The sequence below is a fragment of the Labeo rohita genome, chromosome 20 (genome assembly GCF_022985175.1).
Source record: "Labeo rohita strain BAU-BD-2019 chromosome 20, IGBB_LRoh.1.0, whole genome shotgun sequence".
Classification (NCBI taxonomy): domain Eukaryota; kingdom Metazoa; phylum Chordata; class Actinopteri; order Cypriniformes; family Cyprinidae; genus Labeo; species Labeo rohita.
In genome coordinates, this window is record NC_066888.1 from 8,797,901 (window position 1) to 8,825,464 (window position 27,564).

The window sequence follows — 27,564 nt, forward strand, 5'->3', positions numbered from 1 at the left end:
CATTTGGCTCTGTCATAACATAAACCAATCGTATTCACTGATGTAAAACGTCCACCAATCATTGAACGTCTACACGGCACTCAAGACACGCCCATCTCACACACGGACCAATCACTGGAGGCTCAATGCCGTCCTTCTGTAAAATCGCTCCGGGTGGAAAGTGCCAAAACATGTGAGAGAGCGTTATCACATGTTAGCGACTGCAGAATATAAATAGTTTCATTAGTATTTAACTATTAAAGTACGTAGTAAAGTCGTTTTATCGGCTTGGGAAAAAGGTTAGAATTCATCTGATAAATCCAAATTGAGAGTAACTGAGAAGGAGTTTGAGAATCCCATCCATAAGCATGAGCCTACTGCCCCGCACCGCTGAGGAGTTCAGCTCAGCCGACTACTGGGAGCGCTTTTTCCGTAAAAGAGGAGAGAAGGCTTTCGAGTGGTACGGAGACTACAACTCCCTCTGCGGTGTACTGCATAAATACATTAAACCTCGTGATAAGGTAAAGACGATTTTTATGAAATATGAGGACTGTTTCGTAAAATTCTCACATCATGTTCACAGAATTCTTCAGCCTACACCTGTGGTGAATTATATTTCTTACCATATATTAATTCTGTTCAAAAGTTTGGTGTCAATAACATTGTTATTTTGAAAGAAGTTAATGTTTTTATTCAGCAAAAATGCATTATGGATCAAAAGTGACAGTAAACACAAGTATACTGTTTTTAAAAAATTCAATTAAAATAAATGCTGTTCTTTGGAGCTTTCTGTTAATCAAAAAATCTTAAAAACATATTAAGTAGCAATTAACTATTTAAAAAAAAAAAAGTAAACATAAATGTTTCTTGAGCAGCAAATCAGCATAATAATAGGCTGATATCTGTAGGATCATGTGACACTGAAGACTGAAGAGTAATGATGCTGAAAATTCAGAATTGCAATTTTTAAAAGTAATAGAAAACTTGTAATATTTCACAGTGTTTTTTATTGTATTTTTGCACAAATAGTTAAAGCTTTGGCGAGTGTAAGAGATTTTCTAAAACGTTAAAAAGTACAGCGAAAACAGTACATTTTTAAAATGTTTTTACTATTTAAAATAACTGTTTTCTATTTGAATATATTTTAAAATGTGATTTAATCCTGTGATTTCAAAGCTGAATTTTTAGCATCATTACTCCAGTCACATGATCCTTCAGAAATCATTCTTGTATTTAGATTTGCTGCTTGAAAAACATTTATTATTATTGTTACGTTGCTGAGTTTTTTTTTTTCAGGTGTCTTTGATAAAGTTCAGAAAAACAGCATTTATCTGAAATATAAATCTTTCAAAATTCAAAATTTCAATACCCCCAACCCAACTATTTTAAATATTGATAGTAATAATAATAATAAAATGTTTCTTGAGCAGCAAATCAGCATATTAGAATGATTTCTGAAGGACAATGTGACACAGGAGTAATGATGCTGAAATTTTAGCTTTAATCACAGGAATAAATTACATTTTAAAACATATTCAAATAGAAAGCCGTTATTTTAAATAGTAAAAATATTTTACAATATTACTGCTTTTGCTGTATTTTGGATCAAATAAATGCAGGCTTCGTGAGCAGAACAGAATTCTTTAAAAAAAAAAAACATTAAAAAGCAGTTATGTAATGTTTTCAAGTTAACAAATTACTTTAAAGTACCTTTAAAATATTATAAAAGTGGTCCAAACCAGTTCTGTGTATATAAACTTATGAGCAGAATTGTAACTCTTGTTCTTTGCTGCAGGTGCTGGTGGTGGGTTGTGGTAACTCTGAGCTGAGTGAACAGCTCTACGATGTTGGCTACCATCAGTTAACCAACATCGACATCAGCGAGACTGTGGTGTCTCACATGAACCAGCGGAACGCAGAGCGCCGTCCTGACCTGACCTTCCAGCAGCTGGATGCCACCCAGACAGGCTTTGAGAGCGGGAGCTTTCAGGCAGCTCTTGATAAGGGCACGCTTGATGCCATGGCTTCAGAAGAGGACGGTGCACTTGCAGGCAGGATGCTGGCAGAGGTTGGCAGAGTTTTGGCCGTGGGGGGCCGATATGTCTGCGTAACTTTAGCACAGGAGCACGTCATAAAGCTGGCGGTGGAACATTTTGCCCAGGGCTGGGCTGTACGAATTCATTGTCTTAATGGCCAGCAAAGTGAAGAATCTGATTCTTCCTTCGCCCTCCCTGTATTTGTTCTGGTCTGCACCAAATTCCGCCAAGCACCTCCGTTTGCAGTGCTGGAGTTGTGTCAGGGGGAGGATGGTGCTCCCACTAGACTCTCATCAGTACCGGAGCTGTTGTCCGCTGTGAAGGAGAGACAGGCCTACAATCTAATGCTGCATAAGCTCAAAGGTGGAACAGATGCTAGCAGTACACCGTCCCTCACGCTGTGCCATGCAGCCACCGGCCGGCCGCGATACACTTTGACAGTGCAAGATAGCCTGCCTTCTGCCAAGCTGCCACGGAGTAATCACTTCGCCATCTTTATCGGTGAGGATTTCATTCTTTTGCCTTTTCATTGTGATAATCACTGTCATAGACAGTGATGCAGCACGAACGCAGATTTGAATTTGAATATTGATGGTGACACGTCTGTTGCAACAGTATGAATACTTATGCAATGGAATCATTTCAGTTTTTTATTTCTAGTAAATTTGCAAAGTTTGTTTTTTTTACTTTGTCATTATGGTGTATGGAGTGTAGATTGATATGGGACGAAAAATTATTTAAAGCATTTTAACAAGGTTGCAACATAAAACGTGAAAAAATTAAGGGGTTTGAATACTTTTGCAAGGCACTGTATATATGTGTGAGTATGTGTGTTTGTATACACAATTTAATTTTTTCCATTAATGTGTTTTTATTTTCAGTTCCTCAGGGTCGTGAGTCTGACTGGTTATATGGCTCGGCTGAAGGTCGGACTCAATTAGCGTCTAGTGCAAAATTCAGGCGTCTGGTCATTGTGGCGATGCATCGAGATCAGGAGTATGAAGACATGCAGGCTGTCCAATCAGAGCTCTCTCCAATGGTGATGGAACTCGCTCCTCCTGGAATGCCAGCCAATCAGCAGGTGCGCAGGATTAAAATGCATCTGTATTGCTTTTTATCCGCTCCTCATTCCTCACTCATGCATGCACTCTCTTTCACGGTTCCTCTGGTGTAGGTGCCTTTCCTGTCTGTGGGAGGAGATCTGGGGTGGAGGGAAGTCATCGGACGAGGGGTCAGCGGTTTGACTGGAGAGTATTCTGTGGAGGATGTGAGAGGAGAGGATGGTCACCTCTATCGCAGGCTGATCTTCATGAACAATTCCCAGCTGGTGCAGTCAGAGAGCAGACTCCGGTCTGCTGCCACAGGTGTGGTACTTGGCTGTGTTTGAATTCTGCATTGTTTACAGAACAAGTGAAGGTTTATTTTAGTGTTTTGTCTCTTTTGTCAGCTTCTTCCACTCATAAAAAGAAGAACAAGAAAAAATCCAAACCGTCTGTTTCTGAAGCCCCTGCTTTAACGGGTGTTAAAGATCGCATTGTGGACAGAGGTTTTCTCTGCTGTACTCACCATGAAGTCATGGTGGCTGGTTTAGCCATGCTAGGAATGGATGCAATCAATAATAAAGGTAAGTGTGCAAACATTAAAAAGCTCTGAGGTGGAACAGGGATTTTATATTCGAAAGGGGTTGTTTTGTTTAACATTTTAATTAAACATGAACTGTGTCCTTAAAGTAGTAGTTCACTTCCAGAACAAAAATGTACAAATAACTTACCCCCCCATCATCCAAGATGTTCATATTCTTCTTTCTTCAGTCATAAAGACATTATGTTTTTTGAGGAAAACTTGCAAGTTTGAACTTGCAAAGTGCAGTTTCAAGGAAGCTTCAGAGGGCTCTAAACGATCCCAGCCAAAGAAGAAGGGTCTTATGTAGTGAAACGATCTGTTTTCTTTAAAAAATTAAAATTTTATATACTTTTTAACCTCAAATACTCATCTTGTCTAACTCTGTGTGAACTCTGTGTATTCCGGGTCAGTACAGCTAGGGTATGTCGAAAAACTCCCATCTCATCCAACTTCAAAATCGTCCTACATCACTGCAGAAGTGCAGATCCAGTGTTTACAAAGTGAAACGTGCAAAGAAGATCAAACACCCTTTACAAAAAAGTTAAAAAACTTTTTTTAATTTAAAATTTTTTTAAAAACAGCGATGTAGGACGATTTTGAAGTTTGAAAGAAAGTGAGATAAGCGATTTTCGACATACCCTAACTGTATTGAACCTGAATACACAGAGATCACGCAGAGCTAGACGAGACAAGAATTTGAAATTAAATAGTAATAAATTTTTAGAAAATAACCAATTTTTTCACTAGATAAGACCCTTCTTCCTCGGCTGGGATCATTTATAGCCCTTTGAAGCTGCATTTAAACTGCTTTTTAAACTCGCGGGCACCATAGAAGTTCACTACAAGGAGAGAAATTCTGAAATGTTTTTCTCAAAAAATGTATTTTCTTAACGACTAAAAAAAAAGAAGACATCAACATCTTGTATGACAAGGGGGTGAATAAATTACCTGTACATTTTTGTTCTGGAAGTGAAGTTCTCCTTTAAAATACTGTAACCATATCTCAGCTAACTTTGCATTCAACAATATAAGTCTTGAAGTATACAATAGCATTCAAAAGAATGAAAAGTAGACTATGTCTTATGTTTCTTAAGGCTGCATGCATTTATTCAAAAATACAGTAAAAAAAGAAATATTGTGTACTGCTATGACAATTAAAAAAATAACCCTTTGAATCTTTTTTAAATCTATTAAGTTCTGCTTAATGTTTTTGTGGAAACCAAGTTTCTGAATAAAAATATTTAAATAAATAAATAAATAAAAAAAACAAAACAAACTATGTTACTGAGCCCAAACTTTTTAATGGTTAATAAAACGACAGCTATTAATTTATTACGGAGTGAAAACACTGTGGCTCTTTTGAGCAACGTGTATCATGTTTGCACTTCTGTTTGCAATTTTGCTGCTGCTAGTACCACAGAAATTGTAAAAAATAGTTAGGTTATTATGTTATATACCAAAAATTAGGTTAAAATGTAGTTATCTACTGTTATTTTTTTCATGGAACACAGAAGTAGACATTTTGAAAAAATTGTTTTGCAACTCTTGTCATTCAACATTGGTTCATAGTGACCAGGGTTTGTCAAAAAACAAATAATAACATCCTCATGAATGTTTGCAGATTGTGTGTTATATTGCAAAGTAGAGTTGTCAAAAGGTACCGGGTTCTGTACTTTCGGTACTGAAATTTTAAAAACGTCCATTTCCTGCTCACATTTGAGCGCTGTTGAGCAGATTTTTAAACATCGCGTGAACAATATGGCCAATCAGCGATGTTTAAAAATCGGCCTAACGGTGCTCAAATGTGAGCGGGAAATGGACGTTTTTAAAATTTCAGTACCGAAAGTACCGAACCTGGTACCTTTTGACAACTCTATTGCAAAGTGTCATATCTTTGTGTACAGAATATACAGAAAAAGTGATCTTATTTCTAAATAATAATGATTTAGCTATGTCTATGAAACATTTTACAAGTACGATCACTGCAGAGCTATAAAATTTTGTGTTTGCACTGCCGCTGACCCAGAGAGAGTAGTTGTCGTGTATAGGTATGATACAGCTTCACAAACAGTCACACAGTATTGTTACAAAAAGCCTAATTATCACAGAAGGACTGTGATCATTTTTTTTTTAGTTTTGATGAAAACAATGATAATGTAAATAAATCACCTTTTGAAAGTAACTTCAAATAAAGATTGTATCAATACTTTGTTACACCAGTAGGTGGCGACAAGTGACTGACAAAAATGTATTTGTCATTGAATTGTTCATTCAAAAGTCACTGACTTACGCATTCTTAACATTTTTAAAAACGGAATAGACTGTAGCAACTAATGTTTTGTCAACCTCTAATAAATTACATTCAGAATTGTGATATCTATTTTAAACAAAAAATCGTGATTCTGCTTTTATTCAGAATCATGCAGCCCTACTAGCACGTATACAGAACTTTCTAAATAGCACAGGATGTTTGGTTACTACAGTTCATTGATACAGTGATTTATAAGAGTTATTTTTCAGTCTGTTCCTTACACAAAGATATCATACAACTATAGAAGTGCATGAACCATATGGACCACTATTATGGTGCTGAATGTCTGTTCTCCTCAACGATTTGCATAATTCACAAAAAAATCTGTTCTGATGAGTGTCACATGTTCTCCAACAGATCACCCAGTGTCCGTGTTACTGGTGGGACTAGGTGGTGGTGGTTTACCCCAGTTTGTGCATGACTTTGTGCCGTGTTCACGGGTGGAAGTGGTTGAACTGGACCCAGCTGTGCTGGAAGTGGCTCAGACCTGGTTTGGATTTCAGTCCGACGAGAGGCTGAAAGTTATACTTGGAGATGGACTGGAACACATCAAAACACTGGAGAGCGAGGGTAATAGAACATCTGGATTTAGTAATTCTAAACCGGTTTGACTTCAGTGGCCTTCTATTATCTACAACAATAGTCCAGTTATCCAGTTTTCCTGTTTTTGTGATTTAATCAATATGATTTTAAGTCATATTGAGGCCCCCTTTAAAGTTTGCTGATGCTTTTTGAAAAAAAAGCTGGCAAGTACTTCAGTGTCATAACAAATGTGGTAACATCATTTATCTTTGTACATATAATGTGTAGATTTTAATCAAGATATAAATAATCTGCATTTATCTACATGAACTCGTGTATTTGTTACGTTTCGTGATGCGTGGGAGAATCATGACATCTGTTGGCCATTTATGTTAAAGAGTTTGTGTTTGTGATATGTGACCCTGAACCACAAAACCAGTCTTAATTAGCACATGTATATTTGTAGCAATAGTCAAAAATACATTGTATGGGTCAAAAAAATTTTTTTTTTTCTTTTATGCCAAAAATATTTATAGGATATTAGTCAGAGATCATGTGCCATGAAAATATTTTGTAAATTTCCTACTGTAAATATATCAAAAATTAATTTTTGATTAGTAATATGCATTGCTAAAATTTTATTTGGACAACTTTAAAGGTGATTTTGTCAGTATTTAGATTTTTTTTTTTTTAATTGCAGATTTTCAAATAGTTGTATCTCGGCCATATCCTAACAATCCATACATAATTTATGATGTATAAAATTAACACTTATGACGTTTCTGGTCCAGGGTCACATATATGTGTTTGGCTGCATTGCATTAGATTCCTTCTCTACTATATTATCTACTGTGTTACTATATATAATTTTTTTTTCCCTGCACCTATATAGGTGGACATTCTTTTGATGTCATCATGTTTGACGTTGACAGCAAAGACACCACCCTGGGCATGAGCTGCCCTCCACCTGCCTTTGTAGAAACATCACTTCTGAAGAAAGTTTACAGCTTGTTAACCCCTCGAGGTAAGCACTTAGATGATCAGTATGATCAGTTTTGGTATTTTTTCATTGAAAGTTCTCATGGTGAGACATTTTTGGCTTTTTTTCCCCATGATCACTCTTATTTTCTTTCGCCCACAGGACTATTCATGTTAAACCTAGTGTGTCGTGACTCGGCTCTCAGGAAATCGGTTCTTGAACGTGTTCAAGCTGTGTTCCCGTGCGTGTTCTCTCGTGGAATCGAGGGTGAAGTCAATGAGGTGCTGCTGTGTTGCAGAAGTGCAGGAGAGGGACACAAAGCTCAAGCCATTCCACAAACATTACAGCAGACAGCAAAAGACTTACAGAAGACACTACGTGCCAGCACCCAGAATGCACCATGTGTGCCTCAAATAGACATTACTGCAATGCTGAATGACCTGAAAGTCATCTAAAGATTGAGAAAACATTGGAGTGAAAACTAAAAACTAGTGCTGGGCAACGATAAATCACGATTAATCGAAAGCAAAATAAAGGTTTTTGTGCACATAATATATGTGTGTGAATACATGTAAATACATGTAAATATTTTCAAAATATATACTGTATGTGTGTCTTTATATATACACAGTACACACACACACACATATATATATATATGTACACAAAATTTGTATTTTGGATACAGTTTATCACAATTAATCGTTGCACAGCACTACTAAAAATAATAAAATAAATGGCTGGTTTGGCCTGAAAAATATGCATAATTTTCAAGGTTAATAAATTAACTTGACTGTAAACTTGTGTTACAAGACCTTTCACAAAATGGCATATAGCCTGGTTTATGTTGCAGCTATTCTGGAAAAAAAAAATGGAGGGAATTGTCTGACTGATCTTTAAAGCAACCATCACGGTTTGTTTAGACATTGCGTAGCATTTAGGGAAATTTCCATCTGAAATAAAACCATTCTTTTCCAGCCGTTTGAAAGATCACAGCACAATAATGTCAAATATTTAAACATATTGTGTATATATGAACATTATAATGCCCTTTATCATTGATGATCTGTATCTAAATGAAAAGACCTTCATCAATAGACAAACAACATGCAAAACCTTTGCACTTTATAAGTCAAATAATAACAATATAGGGAGTACACTTTATGTTCAGACAAAAATAAGACTCGCTAGGGTCAGTATACTGAAAAGAATTTGGTGGTGAGATTTCTGAGTTTTCACTCAGAAATTGCTGATCAGTTTTACAAATAATTACAAAGAAATGGCACACAACAAAATTTTGAGGTAGAAAGACTGAAATATTTTTGTAAAAACTCTAATAATGTTTGTTTTATTAACAGCTTAGTTATAATCATTCTTATAGTAAACATTTTATCTTGCTGGACTGGATTCAAGTTTAAACAAACATAAAATTATTAAAGAACATGCTGTTATCTCAAGGTCATTCTTTCAGCAAAGAATGAAAGTGAATCAAAGTAATAGTCCTGAAACAAATAAAACCCAAATAATCATAAATTCACTGACATTAAATCTCTTTTTTGAGCAGTGTTTTACAGTTATATCCTATGGTTTTAACAAACAAATGTACTGTTGTAAAATGAAATGCACTCTACAATTCACACAGAAACGAAATATCTGGCAACCCTGTAATGGCAGTGCAGTGTTATTTTTACTGGATGAGTCTATTGTACTGAAATGAGGGTGGATGCACCCTACAGTGTCATGCACTGAGGGGTGGCAGGCCATGAGAACAAACTAAATTATAAACATAGCTAGCTACAAACTAGATGTACATAACTATCCTAGTTTGCTTTCATAATATAGAAACATTCCTAATTCTATATATAATGTACCTGTTTGTTTTGAAATTATGGTGCTCCATATCCTGTGTTTTTGGTATTGTCGTTGTTTTTATTCTCACCTTCAAAAAGTTCTATAGAAACAAATTTCACATATCGTATTGATGTAATTTCATAACAATAGTATGTTTACTGCTAATTTTTTGTGGTAAAACCTCAAGCAACCGACGCGCAATAACGGCAGAGTAAATAAGGTAAATAAGTTACAATGCCTGAATGATATACTAAGTAATCACTTTTTTAAAGTTTTGACAATCACTGAGTTGAGTCATAAAAGTAACCACTCACATTAGAGGTTTGGGTTTGTATATATTATTGACACAGATCTGGTCTACCTGCAGCTATGCTTAAAATCGTTAAGACTGTGGAAGGAAAAGGACAGCGGCTCGGGCACGCGCCCCACGCCACTAGTGCTAACCTACGTCACTTTTACTTTTTCAACTGACTTCGGATTTAATTTTTGTACCTTATATATTTGTGCTCGTTAAATAATAATCAAAAAAAGCATATTTTTGAATAGAACTAAATCTGTACCTCCAGATTCTTATTAGAGGAGTGGCGTCTGCGCGAGCACGCGCAAGCGCACTCACCGAGCGGACAGTTGGCTGTCAGGTCTCGACCACAAGTTGAGTTTGGGCCAAACGAGTGCGTAAAACAGACGACTTCCAGTGGAGTTTAAAGCTCATGTGGCTTCTTTATATGTCGCCTTGTAGTTTCTTTCGGTTCGTCGTGTATAGATTACAGGGTGTGTGTTTTTAAGTTCAGTCACTGCTGCTCACGACAGCGTCCAGTACACGAGCGCCGTTACTCTCAACTGCTGCGTCTGTCAGGACCAAACGCTTATAAAAAACTCGTTGCAGGTAACTAAACTGTCTGTGATATACAAACGTAACTGGTTAGTATGTTCATTACGTATACTTAGTAAAGTAAAAACTTTGTATTTTCAAGTTTTAATGCGCAGTGTTATTTTAGTGGTTTTGCATGTCATCAATTTTTGATTAAAATACTATGTGTAGGGAAAAAAACACTTCCCTATTTTAAGTTGACACGTAGTTTTCTGTCAATTTTAATATTTTTTCATATAGCAAAGGAGAATTGTCAGCTGAGCCCTGTGGTTTGCGCGCCGCATCCTCGCGGCTCCGTAACCATGGGCAACCGGGGGATGGAGGAGCTCATCCCGCTGGTGAACCGCCTGCAGGACGCCTTCAGTGCCATCGGACAGACCTGCGACCTGGACTTGCCGCAGATCGCGGTGGTCGGGGGTCAGAGCGCAGGCAAAAGCTCTGTCCTGGAAAATTTCGTGGGCAGGTATGACACCATCATAACTGGGCATTGCATTTGCTGATTATAATAAATAGTTCAGTTTATTATACCAGGGATTTGCTAAGTTATCAATGTCAAAATTATTGGTCAAAACGTGAGGTTTTCAATAAATAGTAGATGTCAGGGTGACTGGAGACTGATATCGACTTCAAAAATTCTATCAAAAGAGGACTAAAATATTAAATGGCCATGTGGGCATAGTTATTGGCCGATGACAGTGAATTCAAAATGCACTGATTAATCGCCTAGTGATGTTGAATTGAGTCACTTTTCTGCAGAGGCACTGAACTGTATAGCTGAAGCAGGTGCAGATGGTCTCATCTGTAGTCGGGAGCAGTCACTACCTCTTCCTCCATCTGTCTAATGGCCTGGCAAGCTAGTGTCCGTGAGCCATGCAGAATCTGAAGATTGACTTCATTTTCTCCAGACTATTTGGATCATTAAAATAAGCTGGCAAATTATTTTTCTCTCTCTTTTTTTTTAAGAATCTTTTTTTTTGTTAAGGGAAGCCCTTTCAAATGTCAGTTTCCTTGATCTCTTAAGCTAAAATAGCCTCTAAGTGTGCTGTAAAAGCATCTGCAACTTTTTGAACTCAAAACGTGGTCATAAAAAAGCTGGTTTTGGCACATAAACTATATTAAGAGTAAGCTTTTTTTCAAAGTAAGTGTAAAATACATACACGCACATATATACATTCCCACTTTATATTAGGTGTCTTTGAAAGGATCAGCCAAAAATGAAAATGCTGTCAATTACTTACCCTCATGTTGTTCCAAACCCATAAGACTTTTGTTTATTTTCAGAACACAAATTAACACATTTTTGATGAAGTTTGAAAGCTTTTTGATCCTGCATAGACAGCAACACAACTGACACGTTCAAGGCCCAGAAAGGTAGTAAGCAGTGTTGGGAAAAGCTACTTTCAAAAGTAATGCATAACAATAATGCGTTACTCCCTAAAAAAAGTAACTAATTGCATTACTGGGTCCTTTTTAGAAAGTAATGCGTTACATTACTTTTGCGTTACTTTTTAAATCTGGGCAGGGGTTGCTTGTTTGTTTTATAAAAAGTTATATTTTTGGCAAAAGTAAAATTCCTTTCACACCAAAAGCCTCAGGCTAAAGGAAAAGTAAATTCACGTTTGTACAGTAGAATGCAGAAGAAGAAACACTCTTCAGCAATAAAAAAAGAACAAATGTTAATTATTGCTTATTAGTATGACTAAACTGGATCATTGAAAATCAGCAGCAGGGATGTTGGTTAATAAAATGGGTTTAAATACATAAAGGATATTTGTGTTTTTTAACATTTAAGTATTGTAGGTTTGTGTCATATTCTGAGTTGCATTTTACTGTTTTTATTAATTTTGATGAATTCTGAGTCTGTTTTTTTGTGAGTGAGATGAATTAATGCATGTTTATATTTATTCTAAAACTAAAGTAACATCTTACTCCTGATTTCTTTCAACATGGGGACAGGGGAGCTTTCAATCAATACATGAGGGAAAAAAAGTAACTGCTGTTACTTATTTGCAAAAGATATTTTCTTGTAAATTAAAAAGTAATGCATTTTTTATGTTGTATGACCCCTTTTACGAGTCCTTCTAAGGCAAAGGCTTTCAAGTCTTTAATCATCTTTTATTTTCTTCACACAAGAGGAGCTCACAGGATCTTCTCTTTGCACGCTGGTTTCCGCATGGAAAGACTGGTCCTGTCCAACAGGAAGCTGTGATTGTTAGTGAAAGCTATTGTTTGTTCTGGCATATCAGTTTGGTGAGCTAAAGTAAACTGGATATCGCCGCCTTAAGATAAGTGTGTCTCATTGAGAACAAGCTGCTATGCTTATCTGTGAGGGAGGCATTCAAGCGTTGTGACCGTCATTATAAAATCTCGGGCAGTGTGTTCAGGGAACATGCTCTCAGGCAGTTATTGGAGACCCAGTTTACTTTTTTTTGATAGACAGGTTGTTTTTTTTAATTATTTTTTAATATATTCCTTATATCCAGTTGTATAGCACATGTTGTGTTGACCAAAGATTTTAAGTTCTCTTGAAGCAATCACACATAATGCATGTCAACATTGAGTCATCTCTGAAACACCATAAGTGATCTTGCACATGCAGTAGTATTTATCTCTGAAGCTGTACTAAAATATGATGACGATGATGACTACACACTTGATGACACATTATGACAGCTATAACTCGTGTGTCAGCGCTGTGTATTTAGCTAAATGTGCTCATTGTATGTTGTGTGTAGCATTCATATTTTAGTTGAAATGCACCAGAGTTTAAACAGGTGGGTCTTGGTCTGCTTGTTTGGTGCTCACCAAGGTTCATATGGAGGCGTTCACACATATTCAGGTGAACCACGCTAGCAGAGTTTTCTTTAATCAAGCAAAACCTGCCAAATGTGAACAGACCCTTAAAGTGAAGTGTGTTTATTTTGGTCAAAATGACAGACTCTTTAGTGATGGATGCCAGATCTCTCCAATTAGAGTAGACTACATTCACACATCAGCAGAATATGGTTGTCAGTCCTGTATTTGAGTCCTTAATATGGTTACGTTCACACACAGTATAGTTATTTACGGCATGACAACCGGATTCTATAACTGAACTCAGGCCCGTAAATTTTCAGGACTCATAACTGCATTCTCAGAAAACATGCGCTGCGTGAATGGAACAGGACTAGTTGTCTATTACGTCATTCAATGCAAGAGCGGGTTTGACTCTCATTGCACACTCATACAGCTGCTATGTGAACGGGATATTTCAAAACTCACACCTGTAAGTAAATGCGGTTTGTTCATCCCAAAAACTAACAGTGAACGTAGCCTTAATTAGTTCCTTTCAACCCCTGCCCTTTAAAATCAACTGCAAGCTCATATTTATTTTTGAGTTCAGTGCTCACATTCTGATGGATAGAACCAAGTCCCCGTCCTACTTTTTTTTTTCTTTTGCAATAATTGGTTTCACAGCAACGTATCTGCCGTAATAGCTCTCCTATAGCTAGTTCTCCTAGATATGGCTAGGCAAACATTCTCAGCTTAAGTTAATTATGAGTCCGTCATCTGACTCTGAAAGAGAAGTAAGTGTAATGCTGGGCTTGCATTACTCTGGATGAAGACTTCCTAAATTTCCTAATTTAAGTGATATCTGGAGAATGAAAATTCTCAACTTACCATTTTACTCAAAATGTTTGTTTCTATAGAGTACAAAAGGAGTTAGCTAGCAGAATGTCTGGGTTGCTCTTTCCTGTCCATTTTTGTGCTGTCAATTGATTAAAAAAATTAACTAATCGCACATTTTTCTGAAAATCCCACCTAACATTAAAGTTTTTTAATATACTTTTATATTGCAATAGTTTTACATTCAATCATCAAATTAATGTCGAAACAACATAAGGACAATATATTTTTAATATTTGTTAAATATTTGTTTATGACTGAAGGCAAGTATCACTGATACCAATATTACTGATGTCTCTAGATTTTTTTTTTCATAATATTTAACCATTGACTAGCCATTCAACATTGCAGTATAATTGAGTTTTAACATTTATTCGACTTTTAAAAATAACAACTTCTAATTTAAGTGATCTTTTAAAAAAAACTCACGTAAACCCATTATTTACCTGTGCCCATCAGCAAGTAGTAAATATACAGTAATTGAATAAAGTTATCAAACACTAAATACTAAATTAAACTGATGAATCCTTAAAGCTACAAAAGTTATTGATTTCCTCCTTTTTCTTTTGTTCTTTGATTAATAGACATAACAGCAGCTGAGTTACTAGATTATTTGGCTGCTATTACTTTAAGAGCTGCTGCTGCTGAACGTCACGCAGATCTGATATGCATACACATAGTTTCATTTACGCTTTTAATATGAAATGATACAGGCTACAATGTGCGTCGCCACATTTGTGCGTCCAACTGCAGCGTGTGTGCTACGAGCACAGTATAACAGCTGGCAGGACAGGTAAATTAGTTTTTACAAACATGGCCTGACAACATCATTTCTGACCACAGTTCACTGTTGTTCTACTGAAGCACCTCGTCACCTGTACCTTTCCTGCGCTCGTATGACTAGCACCTAACGCTGAAGTAAAGTTGGAGTGCGGACTGTAAAGAAGATCGTAAAGATGTTCTGCGACGGACTAAGTAAACACACTTCTTGTCAAAAAAAAGAGACAGAAGCAACAGTTGTGAGTTGGGTGGCCAACCCTAGCCCCGCTTCTGTGTTAACTGTGTTAAATATTTTTAACGCTGTTAAACTGGAAAAATTATTTGCCTGTGTTAACGTGCTAATTTTTGAATTTATGAATAAAGTGACTTAAATTGCATTGAGTTATGCATTTTTTCAGGTCATGCATTGTCCCATGACATTGGCATCACTAGTGTTTGAGATACAGAAATGCTATAAAAGCACAATTTACATTCATGAATTTGGCAGATTTTTTTTTAATATATTCCAATCAGTTTTAGCATTATTGGGAATCAAACCCATGACCTTTGCTAGTGTCATGCTCTATAATTTGCCTTCTCAAGCCATCCAATTTTGAACAAATTCAATGTTTAAGTTGCTATTCACTGAAAATCTTGCTCAAATCAAAGTCATGTTTCTACAAACTTCAGAGCACCTTAGCAAATAATAGAATATTTAGAGTCTGCTTCTGTGTTTGTTTGTTTTTTATGATCTTGTGATCAACTGAAAAGCTGTACTGATTGAAAGTGGTACAATCTAGCAGGTAGTTTGTTTTCTTTTGAATGAAATAATGGTGGAATGAAGTGGAATCATTTATGCACCAGAATGAACTTCCATGGTGCAGTCATATGATGGCCTACTTAGAGCTCATGCACAGGAAATAATGAGTACACGTATCCATAGCAATGAGTTATATATGAATGGAGGAGAGCAGTGCACCCTCAGCCATCTGTTATCTCAGTATCACTGCCAGTCAGTGGAACACCAGAGATGCCCGGAGAAATGGGTTAGAGAAATTAGATCTCACTGCTAGAGGAAGCGTAGTGCTTGGGCTCAGTAGAATAAGTAGTTGATTTTTACATGACCAGTAGAAGACATCTTAAAATAAAGAGATTTAGCCGATGGGTTTGGAATCTTTCTTTTAAGGAAGTTCCCAGGTTCTCGCTCTGGTTTATATTACATTTGCATTTATAAATTTAGCAGACAGTTTTATTCAAAGTGACTTAAAAATGAGGAACAACAACACAAACGATTCATCCAAAGGAAAACATATAAGAGTAATGTAATAAGTGGAACTTTATTAAGTTTAAAATAGCTGAAGAAAATACCAAAAGTACTGAAGGGATAGTTCACTTCAAAATCAATATTCTGTTATCACTTACTTGCCCTCATATCTTTTTAAACACAAATTAAGACATTTTTAGTGAAACCTGATGCGCAAAAACAAACCTTGCTGATTTTTGCGGAATCTTAAACATGCTTACTATTTTGGATCTTGCATGATAAGCAAACACGTTTCTATGGAAGCCTGTATCAGTCACTTAAAAAAAAATGAAAAAGGTAATTCTGACTTTTTTTTTCACAATTGCGAGTTTACGTAATGCAATTCTGACTTTTTTTTCAGAAGTGTGAGAAATAAACTGGCAATTCTGAGACATTAAGTCAGAATTGCATGATATAAACATAAGTTTTTATCTCACAATTCTGACTTTATTTTTCTCAATTGTAGGTTTATATAATGCAGTTCTGAGGAAAAAAAAGTCAGAATTTTGAGTTTATATCTTGCAATTCTGACTTCATAACTCACAATTGGGAGTTTATATCAGCCATTTCTGAAAAAAAAAATCAGAATTGCAGAATTGCAGAAATCAGAATATCAGAATTGCGAGAAAAAAGTCAGACTTGGAAGATATAAACTCGCAATTGTAAGAAAAAAGTCAGAATTGTGAGTTTTTATCTCCCAATTTTGACTTTACAACTCGCAATTGTGAGTTTATATCATGCAATTCTGACTTTATAATTCGCAATTGTGAGTCACAATTTGGAGAAAAAAGACAGAATTGTGATATAAGCTGGGCTTCCATGCGTTTCAGCTTACATTTTGAGTGTCAAGTTTTGGTGGAATGGACGCAAAAATTTCTCAGTGTAATTAAAAATATAATTATTTTTTTGGGTTTGAAAGATGAGTGAAAGTCTTTTGGGTCTAAAATGAATGTTTTCATATTATGGAAAAGAGCTGGGTGAGTATTCTTTTGAACACCAGCAAAATTATTCATGAGGGGGAGCAAATAAAGACTGAATGTTACTTTTTGCTTGAACTACTTTTTTAATTTTGTCAATTATTTCTTAAATGGTTTATATTAATCTTGAAATGCTCAGTTAAACATCTGCTGAAATGTGTAACCATTCATACTATGTTACACACAGGCACAGTGCTCAATTCTGCATTACACGTCTGTTTACTACAGTAATGCATGCTGGGTACTGGGGGAGGGACAGGACGAAATTAGCGGTTAGTAAAGAAGAAAGGAAAGAGAAGGGGGAGATGATGAGTCTGGAGCATTTGAGTCAAGAGAGGCTTTGTTGAAAGAGTTAGAAAGTGGAGGTCAAGGGTAAGTATTGGGAAAGACTGGGAATGTAAAGGACATTGTTGAAGAAGAGTGAGCCATGTGTCAAACACACTGATGACTCACTGCCTGAGTTCAAGCTGAATACCACAGGCTGGCTTGGTAGTTCACATACAGTTGTTTCTTGGCTAATATACAGATGAGTTAACCACTCAAGTTCAGTACTTTGTGTTAGAGGTTTGTTCAAATATGTAACACATACTGTAAATAAAAAAAGAGGAGTACTATTAGTCATACTTGTCTTAGGAAACACTACCAACAATATGTGACCCTGGACCACAAAACCAGTCATAAGAGTCAATTTTTATTTATTTTTTTTTTAAATTGTGAATTATACATAATCTAAAAGCTAAATAAATAAGCTTTCCATTAATGTATGGTTTGTTAGCATAAGACAAAATTTGGCCGATAATAATTTAGGAAAATCTGGAATTTGAGGGTGCAAAAACTCTAAATATTCAGAGAATTGCCTTTAAAGTTGTCCAAATGAAGTTCTTAGCAATGCAAAATACTAATCAAAAATTAAGTTTTGATTAATTACAGTAGGAAATTTACAAAGTATCTTCATGGAACATGATCTTTACTTAATATCCTAATGATTTTTGGCATAAAAGAAAAATCCGTAATTTTGACCTACACAATGTATTGTTGCCTATTGCTACAAATATACCCATGCTACTGGTTTTGTGGCCTAGGGTCACATATGAATAAAATGATTATGAATAAAAAGATTTACTATCACTGTTTTTTTTTTTTTGTTTGTTTGTTTGTTTGTTTAGTTCATTTAAATGCAGCCTACATTTGGCCATACTGATTGTATTTAGGCTTCAAAATTCATTGTGTTTATTTGTAATGATTATCATGATGAACAAAACATGTAAGAGTCATAAATGTTTGTTGGACTCAGTGCTTATTTTCTGCAATATTTAAAAAGCCAGAAAAACATTGTGTTGGATTTTTCTCGAGGGAAACAGAGTGACGCTACTTCCGGGTTGGCCTATAAAATACATCATCGCTGCAGCACTTTATACCGCGGATGGTTTTACCTGCATCCTGCCCCTCTCCCTGGATGCCTTTAACTAGGTCTAATCCAGTGGGACTTCCCCTCTATTTTGGGCAATAGTTCTGTTTTAGATCTGCGCACACCCTATTTCCACTATCATTTTTATCATCCAGTGAGTTCATCTGAAGCCTGGGATTTATCAGACCAAATGGAAAACACATTTTCCATGGAAAAGGTTAACTTTTCCCATCATTGTATTGTTGCCTCTTCCAAAATAGTTTGAATAAAGAACAAAAATCTTTTTTATTTTTTTTTATCAAACAGGTCCATGATGGTGTTTACACTTTTTGGTGTAATCGAACTACGATTGGTTTATTTAGAGATATCTTAGCACTTTAAACAGCGGTAGGGGGTATTTTAACATCACCCATAAAGAATATTACTGATCCAGCTGCAGTTTCTTTACTAGACTGTTTTATTTATAGAGAGCACTCATATCCTCTGCACATGGATTGTGAAAATGAAGTATTTCTGGATTATGAATTCACTACTTTCTGATTATTTTAAGATTGTCTCACAACTCATTTGTAAATGTACAGGCCAGAACAAGTTGTGTGTAAATGTGCCATCGGAGTATGAGGGTCATGAAGGGTGGGACGAGGTGGGACGAGGTTTATGGTTTCACTGTAAGACTGGACTAGTCCAAGTATGCGGTGACAAGAGTCTCTGGCAGTGTGCCTCAGACAGGGACTGTGTCAGTGTATCATGTGAGGGAAGTTTTATGTTTTATGTTTATGTGTTTATGTGTTTTTGGCTTGCACTAGGATTCATTTGCCTATTGCGTGTGTGTGTGTTTATATATATGTCAACCGATATATATATATTTATATTTTATATTTTATAATTATTTTATTTTTTTGAGATAATGGTCAATGCTATCTTTTCAGAGATTTCCTGCCGAGAGGCTCAGGAATTGTTACAAGGAGACCACTTGTCCTTCAGCTCATCAGTTCAACTACAGGTATAAGTAATACACACAAATACACATATTTTAGTTGTAGTACTCAATTGGAGATCAGCTACTAAATTATTAACTATATTCAGATTAGCTCAATATAATTAGATATAGTGTTTTTTTTTTCCTTATATTAAACTACTTTAAATAACTTTTTTTCCCACATCAGTCTGCATGTCATACACCATACAAAGCAAAAACAACTTTGCAAATGTATTAAAATTGAAATCCACTGAAAAAATTACATTGCATAAGTATTCATACCCTTAACGCAGTATTTAGTTGAAACACCTTTACAGTTTCAAGTATTTTGGTATGATGCTTTGCACATTATCATTTGGCAATTATCTTTACCTGGATGGGGGCTGGCAGACATTTTCAGGCTTCTTCACAAATGTTTGATTGGGTTCAAGCTCAGGCTGTGGCTCAATGAGTTTGTGTAACAACAGTGTAGGATACTATTTTTTTGATTATGCTTTAACTACAGACATAACACACAATATAACAACCAACAAACAACCCAAAACTGAAAACACAATAACAATAAAACATGCACACATTTAACAAAAATAAATATGTAAAACCTAAATTTAAAAAATGATCACAAAGCCATTTAAAGCAGCATTAATTTGTGTACATTTCAGGCTTTTAAATTCTTTTTTTAATGCATTCCATAATTCCTTTTACTGAACATGATGACCAGCTTATGAACTGGTCTACAATTATTATTATTCATTTATTTATTTATTATTATTTTTTTATTTATTTATTTTTTACAATATTTCCATGTCATTGATGTTTATCCATTATACTCAAAACCTGTTTGAATAGAGACAGTGTTGTTGTAGTAGCAGATTGAGGAATCTGTTTCCAGATAAACACAAAATACGATAAATGTGTGAAAAAAACTTTGCATGAATACACAGACATCTTGTCGTCTTCAATGGAGACACTGCCATTTTAAAAAAAAAAAAGGTTTTTAAAGAATTCTTTTATGCTCAGCAAGGCTGCATTTACTTAATCAAAAATAGAGAAAAAACAGTAATATTATAAAATATTATTACAGTTTAAAATAATGTTGTTGTTTTTTTATTTAAATATATATTAAAATATACTTTATTCCTGTGATGCAAAGCTGAGTTTTCATCAGCCATTACTCCAGCCTTCAGTGTCACATGATCCTTCAGAAATCAGTCTAATATGCTGATTTATTACTTTTATTATCAATGCTGGAAACGGTTGTGCTGCTTAATATTGTTTTTGCAACTTAGAATTATTAGAATGATTTCTGAAGGATCATGTGTCACTGACTGGTGTAATGATGCTGAAAATTCAGCTTTGCATCAGAGGAATAAATTATATTTTAAAATATATTCATATAAAAACCAGTTACTTTACATTGAAATAATATTTCACAATAATACTGTTTTTTCTATATTTTGGATCAAATAAATGCAGAAATGTCTTTAAAAAAACATTAAAATTAATTATCATACTCATTCCAAACTTTTGAACAGCAGTGTATAAAAAGTATAATCATACAAAAAGTTTATAATCCAACATTACACCTACAACTTTAAAATAGTTAGTTTTCTATTTGATTTTAATCAGTCAAGTCCCTTTTAGAAATAATAGTCTGCATTGGTTAGTGTTTATAAACCATTCTAGCCATTATAAACCATTAACAGCCATTCTCATGTGGCCTATAGGAGGATGTACACTGAACACTAGAGGGCAGTGTCTCCTATGTCAAATTTATAATCGGTCAGTGTATGGAAAGTGGATTTTCAAAAAATCTATGAAATTCATGCATTACAAACTGTTGAGCTGTCAGTTCCCTTAAGGTCCTGTCATCTTCTGCTTTCTCTAATTTACTTTCCATTCTCCACCACAGAGCATGCCGAGTTTCTGCACTGTAAAGGAAAGAAGTTTACAGACTTTGATGATGTCCGACGGGAGATCGAAGCAGAGACAGACAGAGTCACGGGAACAAATAAGGGCATATCCTCCATTCCCATCAACCTTCGTGTCTACTCTCCAAATGGTATTATTGTCAGAAAACAAGTGATTCATTTATGTACATTAATTCTCTTGTGCTCACATTGGCTGCATTGATTTTCCTTATTTTACAATGTAACTTATTCCTGTGATGTCAAAACATGTAATGCTCATGAAACACTTCATATTAATGTTATTACTGTCAATGCTAAAAACAATTGTGCTGCTTAATATTTTTTTGAAATAGAAATCTTTTGTAATGTTATAAATGTCTTTAAAGTCACTTGAAGGTAAATTTGCTCTCCTTTCAATGATGTTTATGCTTCAGAGAGGTCTCGTTTAGATTTTTCCTTCCTATTAGTTTCCCTGACACAATGTCTGTGTATGTCTTTGTTTCTCTTTCTGTAGTTTTGAACCTTACTCTAATAGATCTTCCAGGCATAACTAAAGTACCAGTGGGAGATCAGCCCCCTGACATTGAATACCAGATCAGAGACATGATCATGCAGTTCATCTGCAGAGAGAATTGTCTCATCCTGGCTGTCACACCCGCTAACATGGATCTGGCTAACTCTGATGCGCTTAAACTGGGCAAAGATGTTGATCCACAGGGTGAGTGGGAAAGAGGGTTCATATCTGTCCTCAGTTATATCCTTTCTTGGCAAGCTGACACCATCATAATGTCTTGTTTCTCTTCCTGTTTTGCTTGATCTTCCATTTAGGCCATCGCACCATCGGTGTGATCACTAAGCTGGATCTGATGGACAAGGGCACAGATGTCAGGGACGTGCTGGAGAACAGGTTACTGCCACTACGCAGAGGTACAGCGCACATGTAGAAATGTGCTGTCAGCAGAGGCCCAATGCAGTTTGGTCTAAGACCTGGGCCACTGCCAAACAAGTCTGCTGCAGGCTATAGTGGCTAAAACAGGGCCAGGTGCAGAGTCTTCATGCTTCCTGCTTCTGCCTTAATGCATTAGACACACAGAAGTCTAGCCGTGGAGAAGGGTTAAGAAGGGTAGAAATCCTATTCCTCAGTCATTTATGCAGATCGCATACAGACTTGCTTCTAGTTGTAGGACATTGACTTTTTCTTTTTTGTTGTAAGGGGGCCACAGCACTGCTTTACTTTCAGGAAATCACATTTTCCCACCTAAGTTCTAAAGTTCTGGAGAATTATGCTTATGCTCTGACTAGCTTTTTGACTCCTTAATGTCTAGAACAGTATTTAAAGAACTCAAAAATTTGTTTTTTGGTGTAATGGCAAAGTTTTGTTTTCAAAAGTTGTATAATTGAAATAAATTTCATAATTAGAAGCTTAATGTCCTTCAGACATCCCATTCTTTTTAAACAATGAATTACATGACTTTTCTGGTCTTTTATAATTTATTGGAGAAGGTTTAAAGGGATAGTTCACCCAAAAATGAACATTCTGACATTAATTAAATAAGACCTTTGTTCATCTTTGGGACACAAATTAAGATATTTTTAATGAATCAGAGAACTTTCTGAACCTGCACAGACAGTAACGCAACTGACACGTTCAAGTCCAGGACAACGTTAAAATAGTCCATGTGACATCAGTGGTTCAACTGCAATTTTATGAAGCTGCAAGAGCAGTTTTTTATTTTTATTCAAAATTTTTTTATCTTGTGCCTCCTAGTTAAATGTTATGGTACTTGTAAATTGGCTGGTAATGCCAAACAAATATTTAAAAAATGTTAAAGCAAATGTATGTATGTTCTGATTGTACACCCTAATTCTAATAAGAGTATATATGAAAGAAGAGAACTTTTAACCTCTTCTCTATTTATTTCTGTCTCCCTGTTGTGACTACAGGTTATGTTGGCGTGGTAAACCGTAGTCAGAAAGACATTGAGGGAAAAAAGGACATCAGTGCAGCTTTAGCTGCAGAAAGACGGTTCTTCAAGTCACATCCTGCATATAGACATATGGCAGACTGTATGGGCACACCGTACTTACAGAGGCTCCTCAATCAGGTAAGAGAATGAGCTACAGTTGCAGCCGAAATTATTCAACTCCCCAGAGACTGCAGTACTTTACAAATATAAGCTTTTCTGAAGATCCAGGGCTTTATAAAAATTGCATCTACTGGCATATTAAAAGTGGTAATGTCAATATATAATGTAATGTTTTTGAGTTCTATGATTTTTTTAATAACACAGCTTTTTAATAACACTGTCACTGCCTATTCAGCATTGCTGTTTGAAGTCACTTATTTTTATCGTAGGGAACAAAATTGTCTGTCTTAAAACACAATTAAGCCTTTAGAAACTCTATTAATAAAACAGAATTAGCTTGAGCTGTTACACATAAATACATTTAGCCCATGCATGTGCTGAGGTTAAGTAGCAAAAATTGTTAACAGAACTCTCATCAAAGCTATAGAGAAGAAATAGTTTTATTATATTAGAAAGTCTAAGGCTACACAAAGATTTCCAAGACATTAAAAGTTCCTAGAGACACAGCTGGTAGCCTTATTCATTAGTTTAAAGTGTGTTGTATCAGAAAACCTTTGAGGGTGTTAAACAAAAAAGCACAATATCATAAGATATTTGATCAGAGCAACTGAGAAAATGTAATCTACAGCCAAAAACTTTTAAGATGACCCGATGAAAGGAGGAAAAACATTTCAATGCAGTGTATAAGAAGAACACTAGACAAGCATGGCTTTCATCTTGAGGCATCTTGATGAATACCACTCTTGACTAAGAAGAGCAAAAAGGCAGACTTGAACATGCCAGAATTCATTTAGATAGACCTGTGAATTTCTGGAAGAATGTTTTATGCAGTGATGTGACCAAACTGGAACTTTTTGGACCTGTGGATCAGCGGTATGTCTGATGCAAAAAAAGGCAAAGCTTATAAGCAGAAGTACATCATCTCCATGGTCAAACATGGAGGTGGGCCAGTCCTGTTATGGGGTTGTTTTACTGTAGCAGGAAGTGGAAAACATGACCATATGAAGGATATCATGGATACTTTGAAGTATCAGGCCATTTTAGCAAGAATTGTGATGCTTTTGGTGCAAAAACCGAAGCTAATGCTCCTTTCCTGCAGGGAAATCATCCCAAAGTATACATCCAAATCTACTTATGCTTGGTTCAGGGATCAGTCATAGAATGTTCTTAAGTGGCCTGTTTGGTCTATAGATGTAATTCTCATTTAAAATATTTGGTTGAATTTGAAGAAAGCAGTGAAAACTGAAAGCTTTTCAGGTGAGGAGTGGGCCAAGATTGCAGTAGAGTGGGTTCTAAGAACTTCCAAGCAGCATTTATTGGTGCTTTTAAAAAAAAAGGTTCTGCACTAAATTTTACTTTTGGGGGTTGAATAATTTTGAACATGAATGTTCAGAGCCAGTTCTCTCTAGCAAAATGTGTTGCAGGTTAAGGGGGCTGAATAATTTCGATTCCAACTGTATGTATTCCAGACACAGAATATGTCTGAAATACGTGGTACAGCACAGATTAAAAAGGAAAAATTATACTTTGAATTGTATTTTTTTCACTTTTTTTACACTCCTAAACCCCTCTCAAACTCCCTAGCAACTTACCAACCACATTCGTGACACATTACCAGCATTACGCAGTCGACTACAGGGTCAGCTTCTCTCACTGGATAAAGAGGCAGAGGAGTACAAGTGCTTGAACCCAGATGACCCTTCACGCAAGACCAAGGCTTTAATGCAGTGGGTTCACACGCACACATAAACTCGCTCTAATTCAGAGAATAAACAATCATACACAAATAAACATGGATGCATACACGCTAGTCTTTACTTTATTGCAATAAGCATGGTTTTTGTTTACAGCCTTAACAACAAACACATTGGAGATAAGATCTGAAGATGCCACAGACACAAACACATACTTTTCCTTTGTTGTTCAGACTGATACAGCACTTTGGCCTGGATTTTGAGAAGCGAATCGAGGGATCTGGGGATCAGGTGGACACAGTGGAGCTTTCAGGAGGAGCCAAAATCAACCGCATCTTTCATGAGCGTTTTCCCTTTGAACTGGTTAAGGTGATCTGTTAAAGATGAAATGATTATTGTTACATTCAGAGCAAATCAAAGCAAATGCTGATTTCTTGTTTACGTTCCGCTACATCAGATGGAGTTTGATGAGAAAGAATTACGAAGGGAGATCAGTTACGCCATTAAAAACATCCATGGCATCAGGTACGTGTCAGAAACATATCAACTGATTTAAAAGGGCACTGAGTCATTTTCTGTTTACATTGTGCTGGCCGTTATGGTAGTCATCTTAAACTGTATGCCAACATTATAAGAAAATATTTTCATACATAGAGCTTCACTGCATGTATTCCTCTACCTCTCGTTCTCTTTCTTTTTGTTGCAAAATGTTTACAGATGTTATCCCCCTGTACTTCATTTTCTCTATGCTATTGCTGGTTTAGGACAGGCCTGTTCACACCCGATATGGCCTTTGAAGCTATAGTGAAGAAGCAGATTGTGAAGCTTAAAGGACCGTGTCTCAAGTGTGTAGACATGGTGATTCAGGAGCTCATCAACACAGTACAACAGTGTACCAACAAGGTACAACGTTCTCTTATACATCCTTTTATAAATTGCTACAAATAAAGTCAAATGATCTTATTTTACTTTAAACAATCTTTAAATAGCAATTTGGCTACTAGTTAACATTTTCCAATAGTTTGCACGACTCAAGTGACATCAGCAGGAAAGTCATTTTTAAAATATATTTAAAATCTATATTAAATGTAATTAGCTGAGTTTTAGAGTGCTTTTGTATAATATGTAATTTCATAATTCTGTATCTTTGAAATATAGTTAAACTATACTGCCGATTTCACTGAAGCATCTATGGTAAACTAAAATATACTTTACAGCAGTGTTAATTTTGTTATTAGCCTTAGTCCTGTGTCATGTACTTTTTAGTTTTTGTCATATTTAGTCAACCTTTGCCTGTTTGTATTTAGTCAAGTTTGAGTCCATAAAGGTCTAATATATTGTCAAAACTGAAATTTCCTGGCTTTTTTCATGATAACTGAGGTCTAGGGGCTATGTAACTACAATGTAAGTTTCAAAACAGTCAATCCACAGTAAAATGCGTACAGCCTGCATAAAGTAGCTATGCCTTTTCACAAGCCGCTGTGACTTCCGTAAAAAAGTGACGTCCGAACTACTCAGTCACCGCCTTTAGTCACCACCCCGAGCACCAACCACCATCCCACCCTCCTTCTGCCAAACCCACAGACAACATTGCGTCCATGCCATTGCTGAGCAACAACAACATGGAAACAAGTTGAGAAAACGCTGTTCAGTCGATGATGTCAGGAAACTACATCATTGTACAGGCTTCTGAACATTTAGTTGTCACCGTCCCCCAGGTGGGACAACTAATTATTACCATATTACAAATAAATCCTAATCTAATCATGACAAACTATACATTGTTGGAATGGTCTAAGACTTCTAAATAGATATTTTTCCATATTTTTGTGATAGAAATTATGTAGGAAAAGTAATAGATTAATATATGTTGAGAGTGCAACTCAAAAAATATACATCATGACATGAGTTCTGACCTTTGTCACAAAAAACTTTCTTTGTTGTCTTTTTCCCTATCACGCAACAGAAATCATAAGAAATTATATTATCGGTTCAAAACTTAAAAGCTGAAAATTCATCCTTTGAAAGGCATTTTAAAATCAGACATTGCATTACCACGGAAAATGTACATCAAAATCATATTACAAAATGTTTTCATTCATGAATTGATCATAAAAATTTAAGTCTGGATAGTGCATTTTTATGTCTGTTTTAAAAATGGGAGCGACATTTAAAGGGTTAATATAAGAAACCAGTGGCACGTCAGCTTTAGCCTCTTTCACACAGCGATTCCGGAAAATACACGGATAATGTGTCCCATTATTCCAGAATTATTTAATTTGGTTTATTCACACAGTGATTTTCCGGAATCTGTGTGTGCTTTACACACAATCCGTAAAGATCCCGTAAAGACGTGTGACGTGTAATGCGACGCGCACGTTGCACTAAACTGGAACTCCCTGGTAAGGAAATCCCTGATCGCTGCTCCATTCCAGTTTGCACATATTTTTTCATCGTGAAGAGTCGCACAATAACGTACATCATCACTACAACACAGCCTTTATGGCATTGGTTCTGGCTTTTCTTTACACAGCGCTCATTCCGGGACTGACCCTAGCAATGTTGCTAGGTTCCCAATCCGGGATCGTTCCCGGAATCAATCCCGGGAC

The 27,564-nt window shown here is 35.9% G+C and overlaps 2 protein-coding genes across 3 annotated transcripts in view; both read left to right on the forward strand.

The window, feature by feature from the left end:
- The first annotated feature begins 155 nt into the window (after positions 1-155).
- Positions 156-8,962, forward strand: mettl13 (methyltransferase 13, eEF1A lysine and N-terminal methyltransferase). Its single transcript, XM_051092207.1, has 8 exons — positions 156-500; positions 1,775-2,516; positions 2,897-3,096; positions 3,190-3,379; positions 3,463-3,639; positions 6,307-6,519; positions 7,364-7,495; positions 7,613-8,962. The coding sequence occupies exons 1-8, from the start codon at positions 348-350 to the stop codon at positions 7,903-7,905; spliced, it is 2,100 nt and encodes a 699-aa protein (XP_050948164.1). The 5' UTR covers positions 156-347; the 3' UTR covers positions 7,906-8,962.
- Positions 8,963-9,923: 961 nt separating this feature from the next.
- Positions 9,924-27,564, forward strand: part of dnm3a (dynamin 3a) — a 55,624-nt gene continuing 37,983 nt past the window's right edge. For both annotated transcript variants that reach the window (XM_051139067.1, XM_051139068.1), the window contains exons 1-11: positions 9,924-10,187; positions 10,413-10,635; positions 19,215-19,288; positions 21,177-21,326; positions 21,689-21,892; positions 22,003-22,101; positions 23,119-23,279; positions 24,846-24,988; positions 25,189-25,324; positions 25,413-25,480; positions 25,720-25,858. In XM_051139067.1, the coding sequence (XP_050995024.1) occupies positions 10,475-10,635; positions 19,215-19,288; positions 21,177-21,326; positions 21,689-21,892; positions 22,003-22,101; positions 23,119-23,279; positions 24,846-24,988; positions 25,189-25,324; positions 25,413-25,480; positions 25,720-25,858 (1,335 nt within the window). In that variant the 5' untranslated portion in view covers positions 9,924-10,187; positions 10,413-10,474. The remainder of the gene's footprint in view (positions 10,188-10,412; positions 10,636-19,214; positions 19,289-21,176; positions 21,327-21,688; positions 21,893-22,002; positions 22,102-23,118; positions 23,280-24,845; positions 24,989-25,188; positions 25,325-25,412; positions 25,481-25,719; positions 25,859-27,564) is intronic.

Excerpts from the sequence above, each read along its gene's own strand:
- mettl13 (XM_051092207.1), top strand. The coding sequence starts at position 348 with ATGAGCCTACTGCCCCGCACCGCTGAGGAGTTCAGCTCAGCCGACTAC. Across the intron at positions 3,097-3,189 it reads GAATGCCAGCCAATCAGCAG|GTGCCTTTCCTGTCTGTGGG; the intron begins GTGCGCAGGATT and ends CCTCTGGTGTAG. Across the intron at positions 7,496-7,612 it reads CAGCTTGTTAACCCCTCGAG|GACTATTCATGTTAAACCTA; the intron begins GTAAGCACTTAG and ends TTTCGCCCACAG.